Here is a 22,715-nt window from a genome sequence, read left to right as displayed (position 1 = left end):
ATTCTGTCTCTTTTCACTGTCACCGTCTCCCTCTTGCTCTCTCTCACTGTTACTTTCTCATTCATCCATTCCTTCCCATCTCTGATGTCTCTTCTCACTGTCCCCCCCCCCTCCCTCTCTCTCTCTCTCTCTGAAAACTAATTTTAAACCTCAGTGTTGAAGTACTATAACATGGGGTTCCAAGAACCCTTCTGATGTTAATTGAGACACTTTACAGCAAAGTTCTCCGTGCTACGTCAGATAACAAACTTATGTTTTCGCTTCACGCTGGATTTTACGTGCGTATAAGTGAGGTAACTTCGATCCTCTGTAATTCGAAACGAAGAAAATTTGAAGGGTTGATCGAGATCGTGATCTTAGGTATGTATCGTAGAAACCACGGCACCTTACTGTGTATAGGCGTCTTGGAATCCACGACTCGGTTTCTCCCGAATCGAATAAAGATTTTTGAAAACGGAAAGATGGCAGTTCTAGATAAATGCCTACAGAATACGCAGCAATTCGCTGTTATCTAGGCGTAGACGCCAGTTGCTGACGGCGAAAAATGGTGAAAAACGCTTTCTTCTGTTTTGCTCCGGAACTCCCATGAATTAAACGGTGCCTCTATAAGCCTCTTATGGCGCACTGTTAACAACATCTAATGCAAAAAGAACCGAACCATTTTCTCCATTTACCTAAACTGCAGGAAGTATGTAATATTCAAACTTTGGATCTGTAAGATATTTACCGTAAGGCGATCCTTCTGTTGGATATACAAATGTCCATAGCCCAAGGGCTACCCAAAACACTTCACTCTACCATTATGTCACCATTAATACCCGAGGTATGAGCCACAGGAAACGCATGCGGACGGCGAGAGGGGGTTTGAAGATTTGGCGGGATGGAGACTGGCCCTTAGTCAAGTCGACTGCTGCCGCCTTGGTCGGCTACGATAGTCTTCTCTGCGGAGGTCCGTGGAGCTGTGAAATGGTGCTCTCGTGTCTATTGATACCACTGTCTACGCTGCCTGATGGGACCAATTCCGGCGAGTGAAGATGCTGAGCCCTCCTGCGCTTCGAACAAATCTGAGTGTAACCAATGTTCGTAAAGTGGCGAGTTGGATCACAAGCTGGTTGTGAATGTCTCTCGTGAATGAGCTTCATTGCTTGGAACTTTGTACTCTGGTTAAAGGTCACACAAGTGTAGTGGGATCAAGCATACAGTTGCATCTGGTCTGGTGGTATAGCTTGGCCAGATGAATTACATGACCTAGTCTGTTAAGATTCACAACTGTAAACGCATCTTTGTCGTGTCGTGCATGCTGTAATTACATACATTGAACCTTATTAGTGCAGACTGGCAGTAACTTGGTACATTCAGGTGTCATTCTTGTCAGATAACGGAGTTTACACTTGTATCAATGCTCATACGCCAAGCGCCCATTTAAGCAATATAAGCTTTCGCTGGGGCCAGCTATTGCTCCTTGGCAATGTTGTAATCTCTAGTCCCGTAATTGGTCTCCTTTCCCTCCATGTTGTTGGACAAGCAATTCCAGTTGTTCATGGTGGTCCAAGTGATTTGGGCCGATCACCTGATGGAGGAAGGAAAATGCCCAATACAGTAACCGTATATGTACTATTGCTGAGACAAAGGAGAAAAGGGTAACGCCCTGTCCTTGGATAGTGGACTAAGTTACGTACACAACAGTTGCGTTATCATTTTTATAGGTTTCTGTTAAAGCGTCGCTCTTAATTTGCTGGCCACTTGGCAGCTGAAGTGTATATAAGTGTGTGGCTACCAATACTTTCTTACATTCTGTGCGAGTGCATGAAATTCATTTAATCTCTGTAAATTATTACTACACAATTACTGATTTTTTTTTCTTTTTTTTTTTTACAATTGCAGCCAGTGGTATGTCTTGAGAAGTGATTGTTTCTGAAATGAAGTGAGTAACGGGTTGGTATTCTTGATGTTATAAATTTAGTCTGTCATTGTCGTAACGTCAGTATTTGTTAGCCTTAAGTTTTAGCACGAATTTAGGAAATTGCTAGACGTTCAGTATGTTGATTGCCTTAACAATTGCTAAAGTCGTAAAGCCAACATCGTACTTAAAATACCATTATTCTGAATGTTGTCTTGGATTTTGTTAAAGCTGTTAATAATACAGAGTTTTTAAGGAAATTTTTATCTTCTTTAAGGTGATCATTAATTTTTTATTTTTTAGGGGATTATTTTTAAATATATCTGAGATTGTTCAAGCTGAGTGAGACCTAAAAAAAATTCTCCTTAAGATGTCATTATTATAAAAACATGAAATTAACAAAGGTTGCTATATCAAATTAAGCTTGCCAATTGTTAAATAAATTTTCTGTTAGAATTTTTTAACTGTGAATGGTGTTGCGATTGTGTTATCTTTGCGTTCCCCTTACACACCGCAGCCCACGTGCTGGTCTTTACATTTCCCCTGGTAAAACCCTTTGGGTGCTTCGTATTACTTTCGTCTCTCTTCGATTTATTCTCAGTCCAAATTCTATTTAACAAATCCCATAATTCCTCGTCACTTTCACTGCGGATAGCAATGCTATCAGCAAATCTTATCGTTGGTGTACTTTCATCCTGAATTTTAATCCCACTCTCGAACCCTTCTTTTAAATCCTACATTGCTTCTTGAATAGTAGGCGCGAAACAATATATCCCTGTCTTATATCTCTTCTAATCCAAGCACATCGTTCTTGGTCTCTCACTTTTACTGTATTCTCTTGGTTCTTGTACATATTGTAAATTACCCGTCTTTCTCTATAGTTTACACTCATCATTCTCCGAATTTAGAACATCTTGCACTGTTTTGCATCGTCGAACTCTTTTTCTAGATCGACAAATCCTATGAGCGCGCCTTAATTTTTCTTCATTCTCGCTTCTGTTGTCGTGTGCAAAATCAGAACTGCCTCTCTGGTGCCTTTATCTTTCCTGAGGTCCGCCTGCTTAGCTGGGTCGTAACGTCGCGCAATGTGGCGCCGACTGAAATAACACTCGCACTTGGCGGCCGAACCTCCCCGGATGGGGCCTCCCGGTCAACAATGGCGTACGCTCATTTCATTTTTTTGTCTTTCCTCCAGCCAAACCGTTCATCTAACAGTTACTCAATTTTCTTTTCCATTCTGCTGTATATTACTCTTGTCAGCACCTTGGATGCTTGAGGTGTTAAACTGTTGGTGCGATAGTTTTCGCCCCTGTCTGCTTTAGCTATATTCGGAATTGTGTGGATGATGTTTTTCCGAAAGTCCAATGGTACGTCGTCAGTCTCATAGGTTCTAAACACCAATAGTCGTTTGGCTGTCATTTCCCCTAATTATTTTAGAAATTCCGAACTTTTGTTCTCTGTCCCTTCAACTTTATTTACTCTCAAGTCCTCCAGAGCTCTTTGAATTTCTTGTATCAGGTAATCAGGAAAGTCCTCCCACCTCAGAGGCGTTCTATGTACTCTTCCCACCTATCCGCCCTCTTCTCTGCGTTTAACAGTGGAATCCCTATTGCATTCTCAATGTCACCACCCTTGCTTTTTTCACCAAATATTGTTTTTGCTTTTCTATATGCGTAATCAGTCCTTCAGACAGTAATATCTTCCTCTTTTTCCTCAAATTTTTCCTGCTTCTCTGGACTTCATATTTATTTTATTTCTAAGTGGCATATTCCTGTATTCCTGTCTTTCCCCGAACATTTTGTACTTTTTTCGTTGATCAATTTAAGTAGGCCTCCTTCGTCTGTTACCCAAACTTTTTTGCAGTTAATGGTCTCATAAATACAGAGGGGTCCAAAAAATGTATCCACTGTTTAAAAGTCCATAACTCGTAAAGTAATTGACGGAGTTGTCTCATTTTTGGTGAAAGTGTAGCTTATAGTCCAACTTAAAGATATCACTGTAGGTGTTCGAAATGGCCACCATTAACATCCACAAACAAACGATGCCGCCGAACTGCAGCACGAACTACTGACTGCAACGTGTTCAGTTCGATATTTGCACATGACTGTACGATGGACTCTCGAAGTTCATCCAATGTGCGTGGCTTTTGTCGATAAACGACGTCCTTTAGTGTTTCCCACAGGTAAAATTCCAGAGGAGTTAGATCTAGGAAACGTGGTGGATACTCCACAGCACCTCTACGGCCTATCCATCTTCCTGGTAGATTTTCGTCGAGATACGCCCTAACACGATTTTGGTAGTGGGCTGTGGTTCCATATTGTTGAAAGTAAACTCTTCTGTCTCCATATAAGTCTCGGATGGCAGGTAAAATGGATGCCTGAAGCTTCTGAAGGCACACCTCACCGCTAACTGTGCCGTCAAAGAAGAATGGCCCAATCAAGCCCAGGAAAGACAACCCACACCAGACATTTACTCCTGGCAAATTCACGGCTTTGTCTACACGGACGTTCGGATTTTCGGCGGTCCAGTAGATGCAATTGTGGCGATTTGCTGTACCATTGGGTTTGAACTGTGCCTCATCAGACCACACAATCATCTCTGCAAACTCTTCATCGTTGCGCACCATGTTCGTAAACCACTCGCAGTACTCCATTCTACGATCTGGGTCGTCCTCGTTCATTGCGTGTAGCAATCGTGGGATGTAGCACTTCCACTTTGCTGTCTTCAAAATTCGCCGAACACTTGAGCGGCTCACTCCAGTTTCACGGGCACACTGTCTTACAGACTTCTGTGGTGAGCGAGTCAATTGTTGTAACACACGACGGGATTTATCTGGGCTTGTTACTGTTACAGGCCGTCCAGATCGTTGTTTGTGTACGTCTTTAACACAGCCTCCGGCTTCAAATTTGTCACTAATGCGACTAATCGTAGAACGTGTCGGTGGCTCTGTTTGATACTCATTTCGCCATTGCCGTTGAACCTCATTAATGTTTTCGTACTTAAAATACCACTTCAAAACTGACTTCCTTTCATCGAATGTAAACCTTGCGCCAGCCATGTTCACTCGAGTAACTAGGTACAACTAAGAACAAAACACTGACTATCTGGCGACTGTCATCTGACAAAACAAAACAACGCAATACAACGCTTGTGTGACGATTGCCGGAACTACAAACTATTACACTACCAAAGATGACACAACTCCGTCAATTAGTTTGCAGTTATGGACTTTTAAACATAGGACACATTTTTTTGGACCCCTCTGTATGTCTTTCCAACAGCTGTGATTGCTTTTTTTAGAGGTTCACACTCCGCTTCAACTGGACTGCCTATTGTGTTATTCCTGTTAGCATAACTCATGTTCGCACTGTTGTTGCAAGACACGTGAGGGCGCGCCATTTTTCAGTAGAACACGGATGGGGTCAGGATATATCACCAGGCGGCTCCGCACTTACGGTAAAATAAGCATTGTGCTTGTGCGTACTAAATAAATAATGTTTCCGAAAACCAAATCCCGTAGGAAGTGAGTTCTTTGGCGATTATATATGTTTTGGCTTAGTAACATACTCAAACGACGCCACACAGAGCGCAGAGCTTCTGTCATTCGCAACGCCATTGTTACAATGCAAGTAAGTGAGTTGGTTGCCTTTACTGTTCCACCGTGTGCTGTCTCAATTTTATGTAATTAGTGTCGCTGCTGACCATTTGTTTGTGGCAGGAAAATATTTTAGTCATTTTGGGTTCATTATGAAAGTGATGCATTTCCAAAACTGTCCCGGCGATGTGCCGTATCAAGACCCGCGTCACAGGTACAGTTCCAGATGCAGTAGAACGGCGGGATATTATTATTGTGCCTCCGGTGCAAGTAGCTTATCTTGTGTAAAGTAGTTTCGGGTTGAGAGGCAGAAATACGAGGGCCGTTCAGAAAGTAACCTCCGGTTGATTTAAAAAAATACACCAAGTTAAATAAAAATATTTTAATATATACATCTTACAACTACATCTTTGCACTATTTTTCTACATAGTCTCCATAGCGATTGAGGCACTTATCGTATCTCTTCACAAGCTTTGAAATTCCTTCTGCATAAAAATCACCCGCTTGTGCCTGGAGCCAGCCTGTGACCGCATCTTTGAGCTCTTCGTCGTCATCAAACCGCTGTGACCCGAGCCATTTCTTCAAATGCATGAAGAGGTGATAATCACTTGGCGGCAGGTCTGGGCTGTAAGGTGGAAGGACTCAAGAAGGACTCAAGAAGGGCCGTTGTTCTGCGAGCAGAGTGAGGACGGGCGTTATCGTGCAAAAAAACGATACCGGAAGTCAGCATACCACGGCGTTTGTTCTGTATAGCCCGTCATAACTTTTTTATTGTTTCACAGTACACGTCTTGATTAATGGTCGTACCAGGTTCCATGAATTCAACCAACAACACCCCTTTGGCATCCCAAAACACCGTTGCCATCAGTTTTCTGGCAGAAAAATCTTGCGAGGCTTTTCTCGGTTTGGTAGGCGAATTTGAATGTGCCCACATCTTTGATTGTTCTTTTGTCTCAGGGTTCACGTACTTAATCCAGGTTTCGTCACCGGTCACGATTCTGTTTAACAATGGTTCTCCTTCGTCCTCATAACGTGACAGAAAGTCTAATGCAGAGGCCATTCTTTGAGTTTTGTGGTGGTCGGTAAGAATTTTGGGCACCCATCGTGCACAGAACTTACGGTAACCCAATCTTGCTGTCACTATCTCGTACAAGAGTGTCTTAGAAATCTGTGGAAAACCAGTAGACAACTCCGACATTGAGAAACGTCGATTTTCACGAACTTTTGCATCAACTGTCTGAACGAGTTCGTCAGTCACCAATGATGGTCTACCACTCCTCTCTTCATCATGAACGTTTTCTCGTCCACTTTTAAATAAACGTACCCATTCACGGACAACTCCTTCACTCATAACTCTTGGTCCGTACACGGCACAAAGCTCACGATGAATAGCTGCTGCAGAATATCCTTTGGCTGTAAAAAACCTTATGACAGCACGCACATTTGGCGGGGTTTTCTATTGCAGCACACATTTCAAACTGCCACAAAAACTAAACTAGCGCAGGTACGACGTTCACTCGACCACGGCTTGATGCCGACTGACCTGTTGAGTGCGTGAACGCACAGATGGCGTCGCTACTCCCCCCACAACCCGCACTGTGACCAATCTGAGGCTACTTTCTGAACCGCCCTCGTACATTCCGAATGCGCTGTGAATTCTGATCGAAGGAGATGGTGCTTTATGCCAGTGCTGTAACAAATGTACACATACGAAACTGGAGGACACTCGACTTTGACAATATATCAAAATTTCACTCGCTTTGTATGTAGTTAATTTACCATGGGTTAACCACTCCCCAGAGTATTAAAAAAATCAAATCGCTCTGAGCACTATGGGACTTAACATCTATGGTCAACAGTCCCCTAGAACTTAGAACCACTTAAACCTAACTAACCTAAGGACAACACACAACACCCAGTCATCACGAGGCAGAGAAAATCCCTCACCCCGCCGGGAATCGAACCCGGGAACCCGGGCGTGGGAAGCGAGAACCCCAGAGTATTGTTCTCGCAGTAATTTCGTACTCAGAATCACCGACCGAGTGCAACGTGCGGTTAGCTATCCTGTGGGTGATTCACGTGAGTTTGACACGTGTGGATGGTGCCTTTGGAATACAGATTTGCAGAAACTGAAAGGCAGATCTGGTAGGCAATAGACCCACGCAGCCCTGTCAGACCATACCGTCCTGATACAGGACTAGTTAGAGTTTGTACCGTTAATATTGCCTCTCGTCACATACCGATGTGTTTTAATTTGGTAGAGATGAGAAAGGTAACGAGAGAAATTCACCTAAAATACGAGAGGGAAAACCAACTGGCTTACGTGCGAACAAGATAGTTGGCTAACTCAAAAAAGAGTGTAGACAGTAATTCAGTTAATATGCTGTTACACGACAAAATTAGTAAGGAAACGTGAGGAGAAATTTTTATCAAAGTTCGAGCTGCCGGCGTTAGCCACTCGAAAGCGTTGCCATCTGTCAGTCGAGAAGTGTAAGAATTTCAACACCGTTACTGGGTCAGGAAGAAAGCCATCTGGACACTTAACAGAGACTGCGAGTATCCTAGCAGAAAATGGTTAGACTAGTGCAGACGAACTGCCTTCGTTTCTGTCGTAATATTTCGTAAGTACAACAGGCAGGAAGCAACAACTCCAGCAAGAGTTTGACTAAGCAGTAAAGACTCTTAAATTCGTTAATGCCCTAAACTCCAGCGTTGGGCGGGTTGAAGCCCTATCGGCGGTCCAGATTCGGCATTCAGCACGGCATCCGACACCGTGTTCCATCTGAGTGGACAACGTGGGCAGTGAAACGGGAGGGATTGAGTACTCCCAGAAATGGCGTGAGAATCCAACACACACGTCGTAGTCACCGCTATATTCAAGTCGAGCTACCGACAAAGCGGGTCTACCTCACCAGCGGGGGGATAAACCACCGCAGCAGGGTGTCATCGACTTCCTCTCTGGATTACGTAGACACTAGCTGTCGCCGAAGACATAGCAATAACTTGTATTTTCGGTAATAAATGGAATAAGTTTGAATACAGGTCATCGGCCGGCATCCTGACGAATTACCAGGGGTTTGGAGCCCGACAGAAGGCGACCCTTCAAATTGGAGCGCAAAAGTACTCCAACCCAGTGCCAATAAGCACTGAATGCCCTCCAATGTCAGTCACAGAGCGTGAGTCAAAGGAGGACACTGTTATTAGCTGTCAAAAGAAAAAATTATATTCTTTGCTATGTCCAAGTTAGGACTGACAGGCTTTGAAGTGAAATTTTTTAGACCGAGAGAACCGGCAGATTTATCGCAGTTCAAGGTAAATAGTCGGCAAGAGTATCTTGTTTCGACACTTTGCCAAATATGTAATTTAACAGGTCCTAGTACACGGTGTGACACATTTGTACCACCTTTAGAAAATACGGCCACGCGACAGACGATTGTTCAGAGTCTCGTTGGTTAATAATCAGGCGTGGGAACTAAATGTACTGTTTCCTTTTTGAAACTATGGCTGTTAAATTACCGTCAGTAGTAATACTAGTTGATTCGTGTAAAAGAGGGATAGATACATTGTACAAATGTGGCACAGACACGGGCAGCTAATACCAACGAGGCGATAGACATTCTTACGAAGCAAGTTTGTTGCAGAATAATACACAGCAGAAAACTCTTAACGAAAAGCTAATACAACGAGTACAATCTTTATTGCCACACCAAAAACCTCAGTCGGATTTGTGTGAGACTAAAACAGTAGTAAATGCTCCTTCGTCATTTACTGACTTCCAGAGGATGTTTTTGTATTTACAGACGACGTAATAGTGACAGTCGCATTAAGCAACTGGTCAGATGAAACATGCTCACGGACGGCCAACTGATAAATCACGGATGAACTGAAAACTTACATCTCGTAACATGAAGCGCGTAATAAATTATCAACATTCACTGAGTACGCAGAGGTTTGTGTCAGAGTTATAGAAAACAGAACAATACACGATCTTTTAGGGAGAAACTCAATTGTTTAACACAGAAGTCGTCAAATTAAACAGTTGAATCATTTTCTGACTGAAAACGCGAAATTAATGTACGGACTTTGAGCTGACCCAAAAGTCACATGCGGACAGACTCGTCCTCAAAGAAGGAGAAAATAGACGACTGGACGTTTCTCAGAAGTATCCACCAGATTTTTCACGGCGGATGTGAATGGAAAATCCCGAGAGCTGTATGTGATAGTGAGAAAGGCAGTCAGCAGCAGCGCTATCTTACTTAAAAAATGTTGGCAAATGTGATCATTATGTTATGACTTCACGGAATACCTGGAAATTGGTAGGATACGCTGGAAAATTGGTAAATTGATGGGGTAGGCCGTAAACTGGCAAACTGACGAGACTGTCCGAAAATCTGACAGGAAATTTGTAGGATAGACCATAAAATTAGCAAATTGGTGGGACAGACCATGAAATTGGCAAACTGGTAGGATGTGTGAACTGGTGCAATCCCCATCACCACTCACTTGTGATTTGCGTGTTGCTTGTTGGTCCTGTGTGCCATGCGATGGGTCCACGGTGGGAACGGTTCACTTCTGGGCTGCCACACACATATGAGCCGGCGTTATCTTGCTCAGTTGCAGTCCACAACCTGGCTGTCTGTCCACCAGATAACATAACGTATGTCTCAGTAGGACTCTTGGTGGCTACAGTCATGTTCTTCTTCACGCCGGCCGGTGTAGCCGAGCAGTTCTAGGCGCTTCAGTCTGGAACCGCGCAACCGCTACGGTCGCAAGTTGGAATCCTGCCTCGGGCATGGATGTGTGTGATGTCCTTAGGTTAGTTAGGTTTAAGTAGTTCTAAGTTCTAGGGGACTGATGATGTCAGATGTTAAGTCCCATAGTGCTTAGAGCCGTTTTTATTGCGGCGTGCGGACAGCCAGGTTGCTCTGGCTCACAGAGTAACCTGATTACCATCCCATCTTGTCTTTTAATGTGGGTTAAGAGTTTACGACCGATGAGCCAGTCCATAAAAGATTTTGTGGCAGTCAGTGAAGCACAAATGGTTTGTCACTTTTTACGCAGCTGAATAGGTAATAAATGTTTTGGATACTTTTGAGCACAGTCCAGTTGGAGATATACTACAATAGTAATAATGGGCTATGATTCGAAGAGAGAGGAGAGAGGTGTGCGATGTAGTTTTTTGATAAATAATTCAAGTAGTTGATATACTTTTGACCACAGCCCAGGCAAGAGTAGTGGGACCCCACAGAAATTGGCAGAGAAAATGATGACATCGACATACACCTGGCAAAGAGCAAATTGGGGGAGGGTAGGGGACAGGAAGGAGGGGTATGGAGGGGATGTGCAAGGAGGGGAGGGAGGGACTGACCTTGAAGACAACAATGAGAACTGCCTCAGTTGCAATCTAATACTGGTAGCCTGATTCTTAACGTTAAGGTTGGCCAGAACGTACATTGCCACCTTTCCTGTGTAATCCTGTGTGCAAATCTTATCCACTGGAGAAAATTTTTCGAAAGGTGTACGCATGCAAATGATAAATTGGGAGCACTCTATGACATTACCGAATTCATCCAGCACTTGCCTTATAAATATACGATGGTCGTTCAATAAGTAATGCAACAAATATTTTCTAAAAGTTGGTTGGTTTTATTCAGTACTCCAATGCACCATATTATTCCCCACTTCTTTGGAGACGGTCTTACACCACGTTACTGGGACGGTCTGTATGCCCACATGGTACCACCTTAGTAGTCGACCTCGGAGCCAAGGTCTTGCTGCATCAGTAACCTTCCGCTCGTTCACGTACTGCTTCCCGTGGAATGCGTCAGCCATTGGACCAGACCATTGGAAGTCGGAAGTTGCGACATCGGGGCTCTAGGGTGGATCATGAAAAACACTCCAATGAAGTTTTTGGAGCTCCTCTCAGGTGTGCGGATTTGTGTAAGGTCTTTTGATGGAGAAGGAGAAGATAGCGTTTTAGTGGCGATGAACACACTGAAGTCCTTCAGTTTCTTGAGGACAGCAGAATATACTTCAGAGTTCATCGTCGCACCATGAAGGAGGACAACAAATAGGACAACCCCTTCATAGCCCCAGAAGAGCGCCGCCATGACTCCGCCGGCTGAGGATGTGGCTTTGAAATTTTTCTTCGGGGAAAAGGTGGTATGGCGCCATTCCATGGATTGTCGTTTTGTTTCCGGTTCGAAGTCTTGAACGCACGTTTCATCGTCTGTGACAACGTTCGATAAAAAACTGTCACGATCAGCATCACAAAGATCAAGTATTTGCTTACAGATGGTACTTCATTGCTGTTTATGGCGTTTGTTCGGCAGTGAGAAACCCAGAGAGCATACATCTTTGAGTACCTCGAGTGGTGGACGATTGTTTCAGCACTACAAACAGGGACGTTCAGTTGTGCAGCGAAGTGTTTGACTTTGTTCCGTCGATCGCCTCGAATGGGAATGTTCGCCCGTACCAACATCGAGGGGGAAAAGCTGTGTTCGGTCTTGGCGCCTCTTTGTGAAACTGATCGTGACAGACAGACGTGGGAGATTCGACGGGTTCGCACGGCCTTGTTGCGATGATGACAGACTCCTTACCGAACGACTCACCGTGAGTTTGTTAACTGTCAGGTCTCGATAGACATTGTGCAGGCACCTATGAATATCTGGTTATCTACACAAGAAACTCAATGACAGCTCTCTGCTTGGAAAGACGCCATTTTGAAGTCGTCTTATAGCACGCCACCTAGCGAAACTTTATGAAACTATAGAGGCCGAAGCGGAAATATTCAACAATGTCCCACAAAAAATTGCGCAATCTTTTCAACCGAAATTGGCCGAGAAGAAAAGTGTTGTGTTATTGAACGCCCCTGGTATGAGTATGACATACAGTCACATAAATTATCTGTACAACACTAACTCTTTATTACGCTGTATCTCGATATTTTCAACATATAACGCACCTCTTACTGCTAACTACACTAATAAGCCGAAACATTATGACCAGCGGCCACCGCGGCGTTGGATGCCGCCCGGTGGCAGTGCGGGCTCGTGACGCAGTAACAAAAGCACTATGTGGAGCAGACGCGGACGGAGATCACCCTAGCAAAAATATGTGGTGTAAATGGGGAAATACATTGACTAATCTCCTTTGCTATTTATACATTTCTCCTACCTCTCCGGCAGGCTATCAATGTCACGCCAAAACAAGTTCTTGTTTTGAAGTGAACCAGTCGGCGAGCCATTTTCGTACATTTTCATACGAACTGAAGCGTTGTTCAGCGAGAGGGTGTCCCATTGAGGCAATCGGCGGACGGAGCACAGTCTGGAGAATAAGCCGCATGTCCTACTATTTCCCAACTGAAAGCCTCGATCGTTTCTCTGACCCGTTCTGCTGTTTGTGATAGGGCGTTATCAAGGAGCAATGTGTCTCTGTGTTATCTTTTTCCATATTCTGGTCGTTTTTCACTTACTCCTCGATTTAAATCGATCATTTACTGTTGGTAGCGATTAGTGTTAACGGTTTCATCAGGTTTTAGCGGCACGTAATAAATGACAGCCTTCTGATTGCACCAAACGCAGAGTAGTGTCTTCTTTCCGAATCAATTTTGTCTTGGAGTGGATTTCAATGGTTTTCCTGAATTCATCCATGACTTCGACGCTAATGATTCTCAAAATATATCCATTTTTCATCACTTGTCACTATTAGATGGAGAAACGACTTTCTTTTGTATCTGGCAAGCAGCATTTCACAAGTGGTCTTTCTATTTGCTTGATGTCTGTCATTCAGTTCATGTGGAACTCATTTTCCCACTTTCTGCACCTTTGCTATAGCTTTCAACCGACGAGAAACGTATTTCTGCGTCACATTCAATTGTTCCGCAAGTTCATGTTGAGTTTGATTACCATCTTCATCCAATAAAGCCTGCAATTCATTGTCTTCGAATATTTTCGGTGGTTTCTCACGCTCGTCGTTTCTCACGTCAAAATCACCACTTTTAAATTTTTTGAACCACTAGAAACACTGTGTTTTCCCCCAGAACATGTTCGCCGAAAGCTTCGACAAGCATTCGATGCGATTCTGATACAGTTTTCTTCAAATGATAACAGAAAAGCAATGGTGTCCGCAAATCGTAGTTCGTAGGCAGAAAACTCGACACGTTTACGGGTTTGAAACAGATACCGATGTATGGAACGTGGGTTACTGTGTGTTGAATTCTTCGTCAGCCGTTACAGGAACCAGATGGTGCCGCAGACGCGGTGTCACGGGCCCTACACTAACGGCTAGCACCATCTATAAGGAAATTCCGGTTTCATGCTTCTACTCTTGGTAACTGTGATAAAATAGGGGACGGAAGTTTATATTAAAGTGTCGCCCTTAGCGCAGAATTTAAATATATACAGCATTATACTGAAGTGACAGACGCCGGTGACATGCACGATGTGCTATGCTCAGTCCACATGTATTCCTGCTCTACGAGTGATGGCGCTGTTGCAGTGATGACGCCGGGGTACGGCAGGCAGCTGTGGCCCCTGCGGCAGCGCCCGCGGCCAGCCCGCCGTGCAGCAGCGCCCCTCGCAGCGAGGAAGCGTCGCCAGGGACAGGGCAGGACGGCCGCAGAGAGCAGCGGCTGCGGCGCGCCGTGGACCTCCTTTGGAGGCAGACGCGCCGCCTGCGCGCCGACATCCGCCGCCTGCACTGCGATCTCAAGGTAGCCGCGTAACTCCTAACACTCCTGATCGCAAAAAGTTCAACACCGAGCTCGCGTATTTTTAATTGCAAATCTCACTATCAGTTTATGCTTTTGAATGCAGGAAATTGGTACCTGCAGCCATCTGTGAAATGGAGTTAACAGCAAAGACGCATTCTCATTATATTCACTAGAGCTCGCTGTGTTTCCGGTCGAGAGGAGCAATTTCTGTACACACTTTTTAGTCTGCCAGCACGCTTCTAAAAGTGATACAGAGGCTTCGGCCAAACAGGAATACGCTGCCCAGTCAGCGGTGGCAGCCTGCTGTAAATTATTGTTCTGCAAGAAACGGCGTTGTCCTGATCAAACAGGAGACGGGCAGGTTGTGACTTTTAACAACTGGCAGCTGTAAGAGATGTAGGAGGAAATAGAAAAATAAAATGCATTTTATAATTTATCGTTTATCTTGCCGTCTCTGGAGCACGTTCACTTTTAAGCTATGACGGTTTTAATCACGGTTCCCTGTTGTCATACGCTCCAAACCGCTCATTACCCATCGGAGTCCCGTCGGCATGACGAACAGCCTCCATTCCCGTTGTCACTTCTTCTGACTATTAAAAATTCCTAGGACGTTCGCAAAAGGTAATTTTAGAAAGATCACTGGGATGCATCCGTTCCAAGATACTGCCCACAATCTCCTGCTCTTGGAACCCTACATATATGCTCCTCACCCAGTCCTTTATTCTGTTCGCATAGTTTTCCAACAAATTGTTCCACTGAGCATTAAAGTAATCCTTCTAGATCAAGTAGTAGCACGGCCATGAAGATGGGTAGTTCATACCGACCGACCACGTATATTCTAGAAAGGAGAACCTGTCAAGCATGGCCTCCCTCTTGATTTTTTTAACCTACCAGTGGCCGTCGGACTTAAAATCTGATAATACTGCTCATCCCTAAAACCTAGCAGTTCGCCAAAATCTTGTGAATCGGTTCAACGTCCTCAATAGATTTCACTGACAATCCTCTCCCTTCCCGCAATAGTCCTGGCAGCAGGACCTTAATTTCATAAACATTCTCAACAACCATATACTCCATGTTTGGATCGCATTCGCACTACCTCTTGCTTCCATAGGTAAGACCACCAAATTTATCCTACTTTGCCGATACCGATGTTTAAGTTTTGCACACTGTTGCTTAATTCATCTACATGTTCTTGTAGCTGTATAAGATGTATCACGGACATATCCTGAACCCAATTAGCATAATGGGTCACTCGTGCGGGGATCCTACTCATTTGAGAGAAACATGGCTCAGCAACTTAAAAAAAAAAGAAAAGAAAAAAAAGCAAACGGCACAAGCCACTTATTGCGCTTTGAATGCTGGGGCCGGCGTTACTCACCTCGGCCATGTTGAGATTCGGGTGGGCCATGACGAGGTGGTCCGTTGTTTCCCCAGTCGGAGCAGCGCTCCAGCTCTCCCGCACTGCCGGAAACCCCCCACCCTCTCAACGACAGCTCGTACGCCAACTCGTTCTCTCCCAACTTTTCAATGCCTTCCACACTGATTCTTCCGGACGATTCTCTTAAACTACTCGTCACTACTAAAATTTGATCTGAGTCTATATCTGTTCTTGGGTATGCCTTGCAGTTCAGTATCTGATTTCGAAATCTGTCTGACCATGATTTAATCCAGCCAGAATCTTCCCATGTTCCAGGTCCTTTCCAAAATTACCTCCTTCTCTTGTAATTCTTGAACAGAGAATTTGCTATTAACATCTGAACTTCACCGCAGAGCTCAGTCTTTCTCCTCTTTCATTCCTACTGTCAGACGCATATCCTCCGAATACTTCAAAATGGCTCTGAGCACTATGGGACTCAACTGCTGAGGTCATTAGTCCCCTAGAACTTAGAACTAGTTAAACCTAACTAACCTAAGGACATCACAAACATCCATGCCCGAGGCAGGATTCGAACCTGCAACCGTAGCGGTCTTGCGGTTCCAGACTGCAGCGCCTTTAACCGCACGGCCACTTCGGCCGGCCTCCGAATACTTCATTGTATTAACATTCACAAACTCTTTTGTCTCACATTCATAAAAGAAATCATTTACCCCTATATCGTCGTCATCGCCTTTATAGTTATCTTTCATTACCTTAGGATTACGCCTTTTACCTGCGATCTTATGTGAACATTTACCTATTTGTTTCTCATCTCTTACTAATTTCATTTCAATATTCTGACGCCTTTCTGCCGTTTTATTTACACCTATCACATTTCCGTTTACTAGCGTCCTATTCATCGCCGGTTTATTTTGCCATTTCCGGACCTGAGATGCGGCGAACTTAGTTTCCCCCATCTCCCATTACGCTGGTTCATTTCGCCAGGTGCCGGTCCCTCAAATCTACGTTCTTGGTGTCGGTTCCTGTCACGAAAGTATCCGTTACCATTACTCCTTTGAAATTTATTATTGGATGTGTCCCTGTTATCGTTTCCCTTATCAAAACTGCTGTTTGCTTTCCGTTGATAACTTCCCGGACGTCTTTCATAGTAATCACTCGGGGTGTAGTTATAATTTCCACTCTGAAAACTATTTGAAGCTTACTTGGCGGTTTAAATTTCAATGCACGTTCTAATTTTTCTACAAAGGACAAAAATTCGTATATTTAGTTGCTAGGACTGTGCACCAGATCCCACTGCAAATTTTCCGGTAACCACCTTTTCAACGTCGTAACTTCAGTAAGCACTCCCAATGGACGTTTCACATGTATTAATCTCGCAAGCTCACGTTTACAAAATTCTCGCATCGACCGGTTCCCATATTTAAATGTTGACCCGTTCAGAAACTCATTCTGCAGTCGTGTTTGCTTCGCTTCACTCCAGAGCTTGCTGAGGAAACTGCTTTCATATATTTCGTATGTAGTGAACGTATCACTGTGTATATTTGCCCACGATTGCGGCTCACCTTCCAAATGTCTTTTCAGGAATTTTATCTTCGCCTCGTCGGACATTCCCCTTATAAAACCATCCCTACATGTTGCTAGAAAATTTACTGGGTGATATTTCCCGTCGTCTGCAAAACATTTGACCGATTCCGAGTTCATCCACGGAACACTTATCACTGTAGAGGTTTGATGTGCAGCTAAAGAATTCAGTTCGCTTTTTATTTCATTGATTTGCTTTTTAACTTCACTATTTTCAATTTTAATGCCAGATTCTACCTGTTCCTTTATTTTATCTATTTCTTTCTCCCCTTTACCTATTCGAACGGATAAGCCGCTAATAGCCTCTGTCGTCTCAGCAATTACAGCATCTTACCTACTCATACAATTTCTTACGTTGTCCATCTAGATCTGCCTGCAACTTCTCCACCTTATCACTGAAATTTTTCTCCGCTTGTCCTACCTTAGAGTCAAGTAACCCAACTTCATCAGAAATTTTGCCCATTTCATCCCGAATGCGCTGCGGTCGCAGGTTCGAATCCTGCCTCGGGAATGGATGTGTGTGATGTCCTTAGGTTAGTTAGGTTTAATTAGTTCTAAGTTCTAGGCGACTGATGACCTCAGAAGTTAAGTCGCATAGTGCTCAGAGCCATATGAACCAGCCATCCCGAATGGTTTTTAATCTTCCGTCTATCAATTCCTCGATTCCACTAGCCACTTTACCTACTTCGTCTTTCACAACCGAAGCTATTTCGAATTGAACCGAATCAATTTTTAAATTTCCTTGTGCCATGGTATTGCTGCCGATGTTGCAGTTGACGCCGATGCTGAAGATCTCGTAACGTCTGCTGGGGTACTGCAATCGCCGTTGATGATGCCGCTGCTGGTTGGAACCACGTGCTTTCGATGTGGCCTCTTCCTCTGCGTTACTTGTTTATCACTCCTAGCCACTGCTAAAACTCGGTGCAGACAACTGTTGTTAAATTCGTAGTTCAGAGCCCCCACGCAAACTGCCTAAACTGCCACAGATTTGGGACCTAGGTCACAGAATGTCCTTAACTGTGAGAATTACAACTGCAATTTCACAACTATTAAAGAAACCTAATATTCAGTCCTGAACCGATCTCACATTTAACTTTTGCGAGAGGTCCTGCCTATCGAAGTTCAGATAATACCTTCGGAAACACTTTGCAGAATTCAAATCCAATTCTAAACTTTACAGAGTTCATATTCCACAACTTACACTTTCCAAAGTCCAGTCCTGTTCCAACACTTTGCAAGATTCTTATCCCTCAACTAACACTTTTCATGTTCCTATCCCGGACGAGCCCCCAGTTGCCAGCTAACATCCCAAAGATGTTCGGACTCACATGCGGTTCCCCTTCATCGAAATGTCTTGGCTCAAACTCGTCGAGGGGTTGAACCGCATGTGTCGCACTACACGCCGTAAATTAGACACTTGTGACCCTTTGGTTAACTTGTCTGGCTGAAGGAAAGTTTGCGAAATGCAAAGTTAACATAACATATAATAACAGAAATAACAAAATCGAGAACTAAATTAACGACCCATAAATGATGTAGGCCACACAATTGCGATTTAGTTAGAATAATGTTTATTCAGAAAGCAAAATAATAACGAAAGTGGTCGTATTTATAATTACTGTTACACTCGAGCGCATATCCATTCGACACAGTTCGATCATTTACAATGTCATCGCGAAATATAAGTTATAAGTTATCTACGCGAAAATTTAGCTGCTCACCGCTCAGAGACAAAGTTCCGCGATACCAAACAAAGCGTAACTTTCTATGTCGTTTCACTGCCTAGCTGCCTAGAGACCGACTGTCCGCTTTCGTGTCTCAATCCGAACTGTACCCTTTGGTGTCTCCATCCGAGCTGTCCGCTTTCGCGTCTGCACCAGCACTCCCTCTGCCCGTCACCGTCCGCCAAATATCCTTTCTCTGCTGACTGGGGCAGTTCCCTTTCCCCAGGCCATCCATCTGATTGACTACAGCTTATTCTACATTATTTTACATTTTAACATATTTAAATAATCAAAGTTTGACCACTTTCACGTTCTAAATAAAGAAACAATAATATCCATTACATAAAAAACGTTAAATTCTTTTACATAAAACCAATACAACTTCCTTCTTAACTTTGAATGTCACGGCCATTATCCTTGCACCAATGTGCTTTCTGATAAATAAATAAAGAACAAAAGTAAATACTATGCACTAAACTTTGCAACAAATATTCTATTACCTAATGACTCAATAAGGTGTCATGCTGTCATCGTTCAATATGTTTTGTGTTGAGGAAATGATGATCTGATGTTTAACTGAAAATACTGATAATTTAAATATACTATATCTTTTAAACACATAAAGTCACAGAGTTGATATTGACAACGTTTGTCATTTTAATGATACGCTTCTATATGAAATGTCGATCGTTAATATCAACGTTCAGATTTTATCATTCAGGTCTTTGTTACAAAACTTGTTAATTTCACTTTAACAGTAAATCCTAAACTATTATAGATATGATCAACATTCAAGTTTTATTGGGATCACCACGAAATTTTATGAAGGATTGTAGATTAATGCTAGTGTGGCTTCATTCCGTGCACTACTACAAAATTAAATAGTTTCCATAAATGTTTCCCTTTACAGTCGATCTTAGGTCCGCCATATTTAACACTGCTACGTCTCCTCGACCACAAACAGCTTCGATTGGGTTTCCCTGTGATGTAGGTTCTCATCTGTCTCTCTCGCACACTACAGCGCTTAGGCCTCAATAGACAATAGACGCCTGTGAACTTCCCCATCTCGTGGTGAATCTGCGCCCTTTGTGGCACGCGGGCCTCGACGGTGGGGTTCGTTTCAAAATTCCTGTTGGCTGACTCTTTCGGCCATATATTTAAATGAGAGCACAGTGCTCGTTAAGTCACACACCTGAGCACCGTTATTAAAGTAATACAACTGCTACACTGTACCGCGCCCAAAATCAAATTATTACAAAGGCGCCAAGATGGAACAGTACCACGAAATTACTCAAACCACCCAAAAGCAGATTAGAGCACGTATTTCAAAAGCACTAATAATACAAAATAGTTCAGAGGCCCCAATAGAAGAGAATATCAAGGACTCTTAAAATGCGCCAAAAAACAGGTCATTTAATAGAAGTTAGTTTAAAATTATCAGTAATGCAAAATACAAAAAAATTATAACCCGGAATTTTCGCACAAAGAAAGCCAAGGACTCGCCCTGAAAACTTTGTTCAGAAGCCGCTGGTACATTCAGCATGGGAAGCAAGAAGCCATACCACTAATTTTACAGGTGCAGAATACAATTATGATTTAGAGGTGTAAAACAGAAAAACAACGTTAACATACATAAAATAGCATCTTCAACTAAGTTCAAAAGGTACCAATTCTACCCCATTTATCCTTTATATTTTAAAAATACTAATAAATTTACTAGATGAATCATCATTTACTACCTCATATTTAACGGAGTGCCAGCTCAGACGACTAAGCACCAAAACAGCCTAACGTAAGACGCCGCCCAGACAGTGCATAGATGTACCCCAGGCGCACGGAAGTTACCACTGGCGCTCGCTTTGGAAATCTCAAACAAAAGGACCACTCCAGTTCTGAGGCAGCCGAACTCCCGCGAGCGCCGTCAACACTGAATCCACCAAAAATAACTTTAATCACTTTGTGGCTCACTAAGCTGTAATACCGCAGTTGGGAGCTCACCATTAACTTCCGGTGTAAGCCGATAACCGCCATAATGTTCAAATGTTCGTGAAATCTTATGGGACTTAACTGCTAAGGTCATCAGTCCCTAAGCTTACACACTACTTAACCTGAATTATCCTGAGGGCAAACACACACACCGACGCCCGAGGGAGGACTCGAACCTCCGCCGGGACCAGCCGCGCAGTCCATGACTGCAGCCCCTAAGACCGCTCGGCTAGTCCCGCGCGGCCCGCCACAATGGCCTCGCAGTAAGTACGCCTCAGTGAAGTACTTTCGCGGTCTAATTGGAAGCAGCATTTCCCATGGAAATACTCCACACCAGCAAGGCAAAGACCACTGAGGAACTGACGAGACGATATGTGGATACCCATCACATAGCTACCTCCAAAGAGGGAAAACTTGCCGCTCTTCTCGACACCCGGGCAGTCCTCATATAGTTGTGGTCGCTAGCAGACTATCACCAATGTACATCTCAAGCCCCGGTCTTGGTCTTCTCTGGTGCGACTGCACAGCGCCCCTCCACCCGCGCGCGGAAGAGCAGTGCTCTCGCGGCATCCGAAGAAACTCAAGGCCAAGAACTGCCTCTAGCCTACCCGTACTACATAGACATAAATGTATCCAATTACCTGTTCAATGTCTCAGTGTCCTCATATACATTCTCCATATGTTTGCGCTGTCGGCACTATCGTTGTCGGCTTTGGTTTGCTGTCGAATCTGACGAGATCAAATCCATCACTCAACTGTTCACACTAACTCACTTCGTGTCCTGCTTTCCTATTCACAGCGAATCCTACTCCCTTTGTACCATATTCTGCTGCTGTTGATATTACCCTATACTCATATGACCAGAAATCCTCGTCTTCTTTGCAATTCAGTTTACAGACGGCTATTATATCTGGACTGAGCCGTTGCATTTCCCTTTTCAGATTTTATAACTTTCCTTCTACGTTCTAATTTCTGATATTGCGTGCTCCAACTCGTAGAACATTATCCTTTCGTTGGATATCCAGTCTTTTTCTCATGGTGGCCTCCTCTTTGGAGATCCGAATGGGGGACTATTCCGGAATTTTTGCCGGTGGAGAGATCATCGTGACGCTTCTTGAGTTATAGACCACATGAACTGTGGACAGACGTTATGCGTCTTTAATGCAATGATTTTCATTGTCTTATGCATCATCATGCCGTTGTTGTTTCTTCTGTCTTTTAAGGACAGTCTCGAACCCCAAAGACAAGAGAGTACCTTCGCTGTCCGCTACTTCGTCCTATTTGACAAGGTCTTTGGAAGAACTAAGGTGACTTATTATGCCGGAAGTCTTCGGCCACCATTTCTAATGATTTTTGTTTAAAATTTAAACAATGGTTGGGCTCTAACTCGGGATCCAGGACGGTTTGATTATGAATAAAAGATACAATCCCCTTTTTTCCAAAGGAAAGTGGCAGCGGTCGTTATCCGAGGAATGTCGCCAAACTCGATGAGACTGTCGATACACAGTTTTTTGGAGAGCAACATGCCAATAACCGATACTAAGAGTGCAGTAACACCTCATCTCCAGGTTGGGTTAAGAAAGACACTAAAAATAAAACTGGAGAAAACTTGTCAGTACTTGGAACTGTGGGTAACTGCACAATGTCGTCCATTGAGGAAGTACCAAAAATCAAGAACTTTTTCTCACCGTCAGCAAACAAGTTATGAAATGCTTGTCCACAAATCCACTTCATGGAGTTCGTCTTCGTTTGCGAGAAGTAGCCCGAGTCCTGAAAGAGGAGCAGGTGAGGAGGTATATACGAGGAGTCGCAGGGGTAATGAGGACGGGCATCTGTC

General features: G+C 43.7%; 1 protein-coding gene across 1 annotated transcript in view; it reads left to right on the top strand.

Moving 5' to 3' along the window:
- Nucleotides 1-22,715, top strand: part of LOC126262636 (uncharacterized) — an 89,074-nt gene that overhangs the window by 15,042 nt on the left and 51,317 nt on the right. Inside the window, exon 2 of the mRNA XM_049959397.1 lies at nucleotides 13,996-14,209. Coding sequence (XP_049815354.1) covers nucleotides 13,996-14,209 — 214 coding nt within the window. The remainder of the gene's footprint in view (nucleotides 1-13,995; nucleotides 14,210-22,715) is intronic.

Source organism: Schistocerca nitens, chromosome 6, assembly GCF_023898315.1.
Source record: "Schistocerca nitens isolate TAMUIC-IGC-003100 chromosome 6, iqSchNite1.1, whole genome shotgun sequence".
Taxonomy (NCBI): Eukaryota; Metazoa; Arthropoda; class Insecta; order Orthoptera; family Acrididae; genus Schistocerca; species Schistocerca nitens.
Note: the sequence above shows the minus strand (reverse complement) of the source record. Positions and strands in the feature narration are given on the sequence as shown.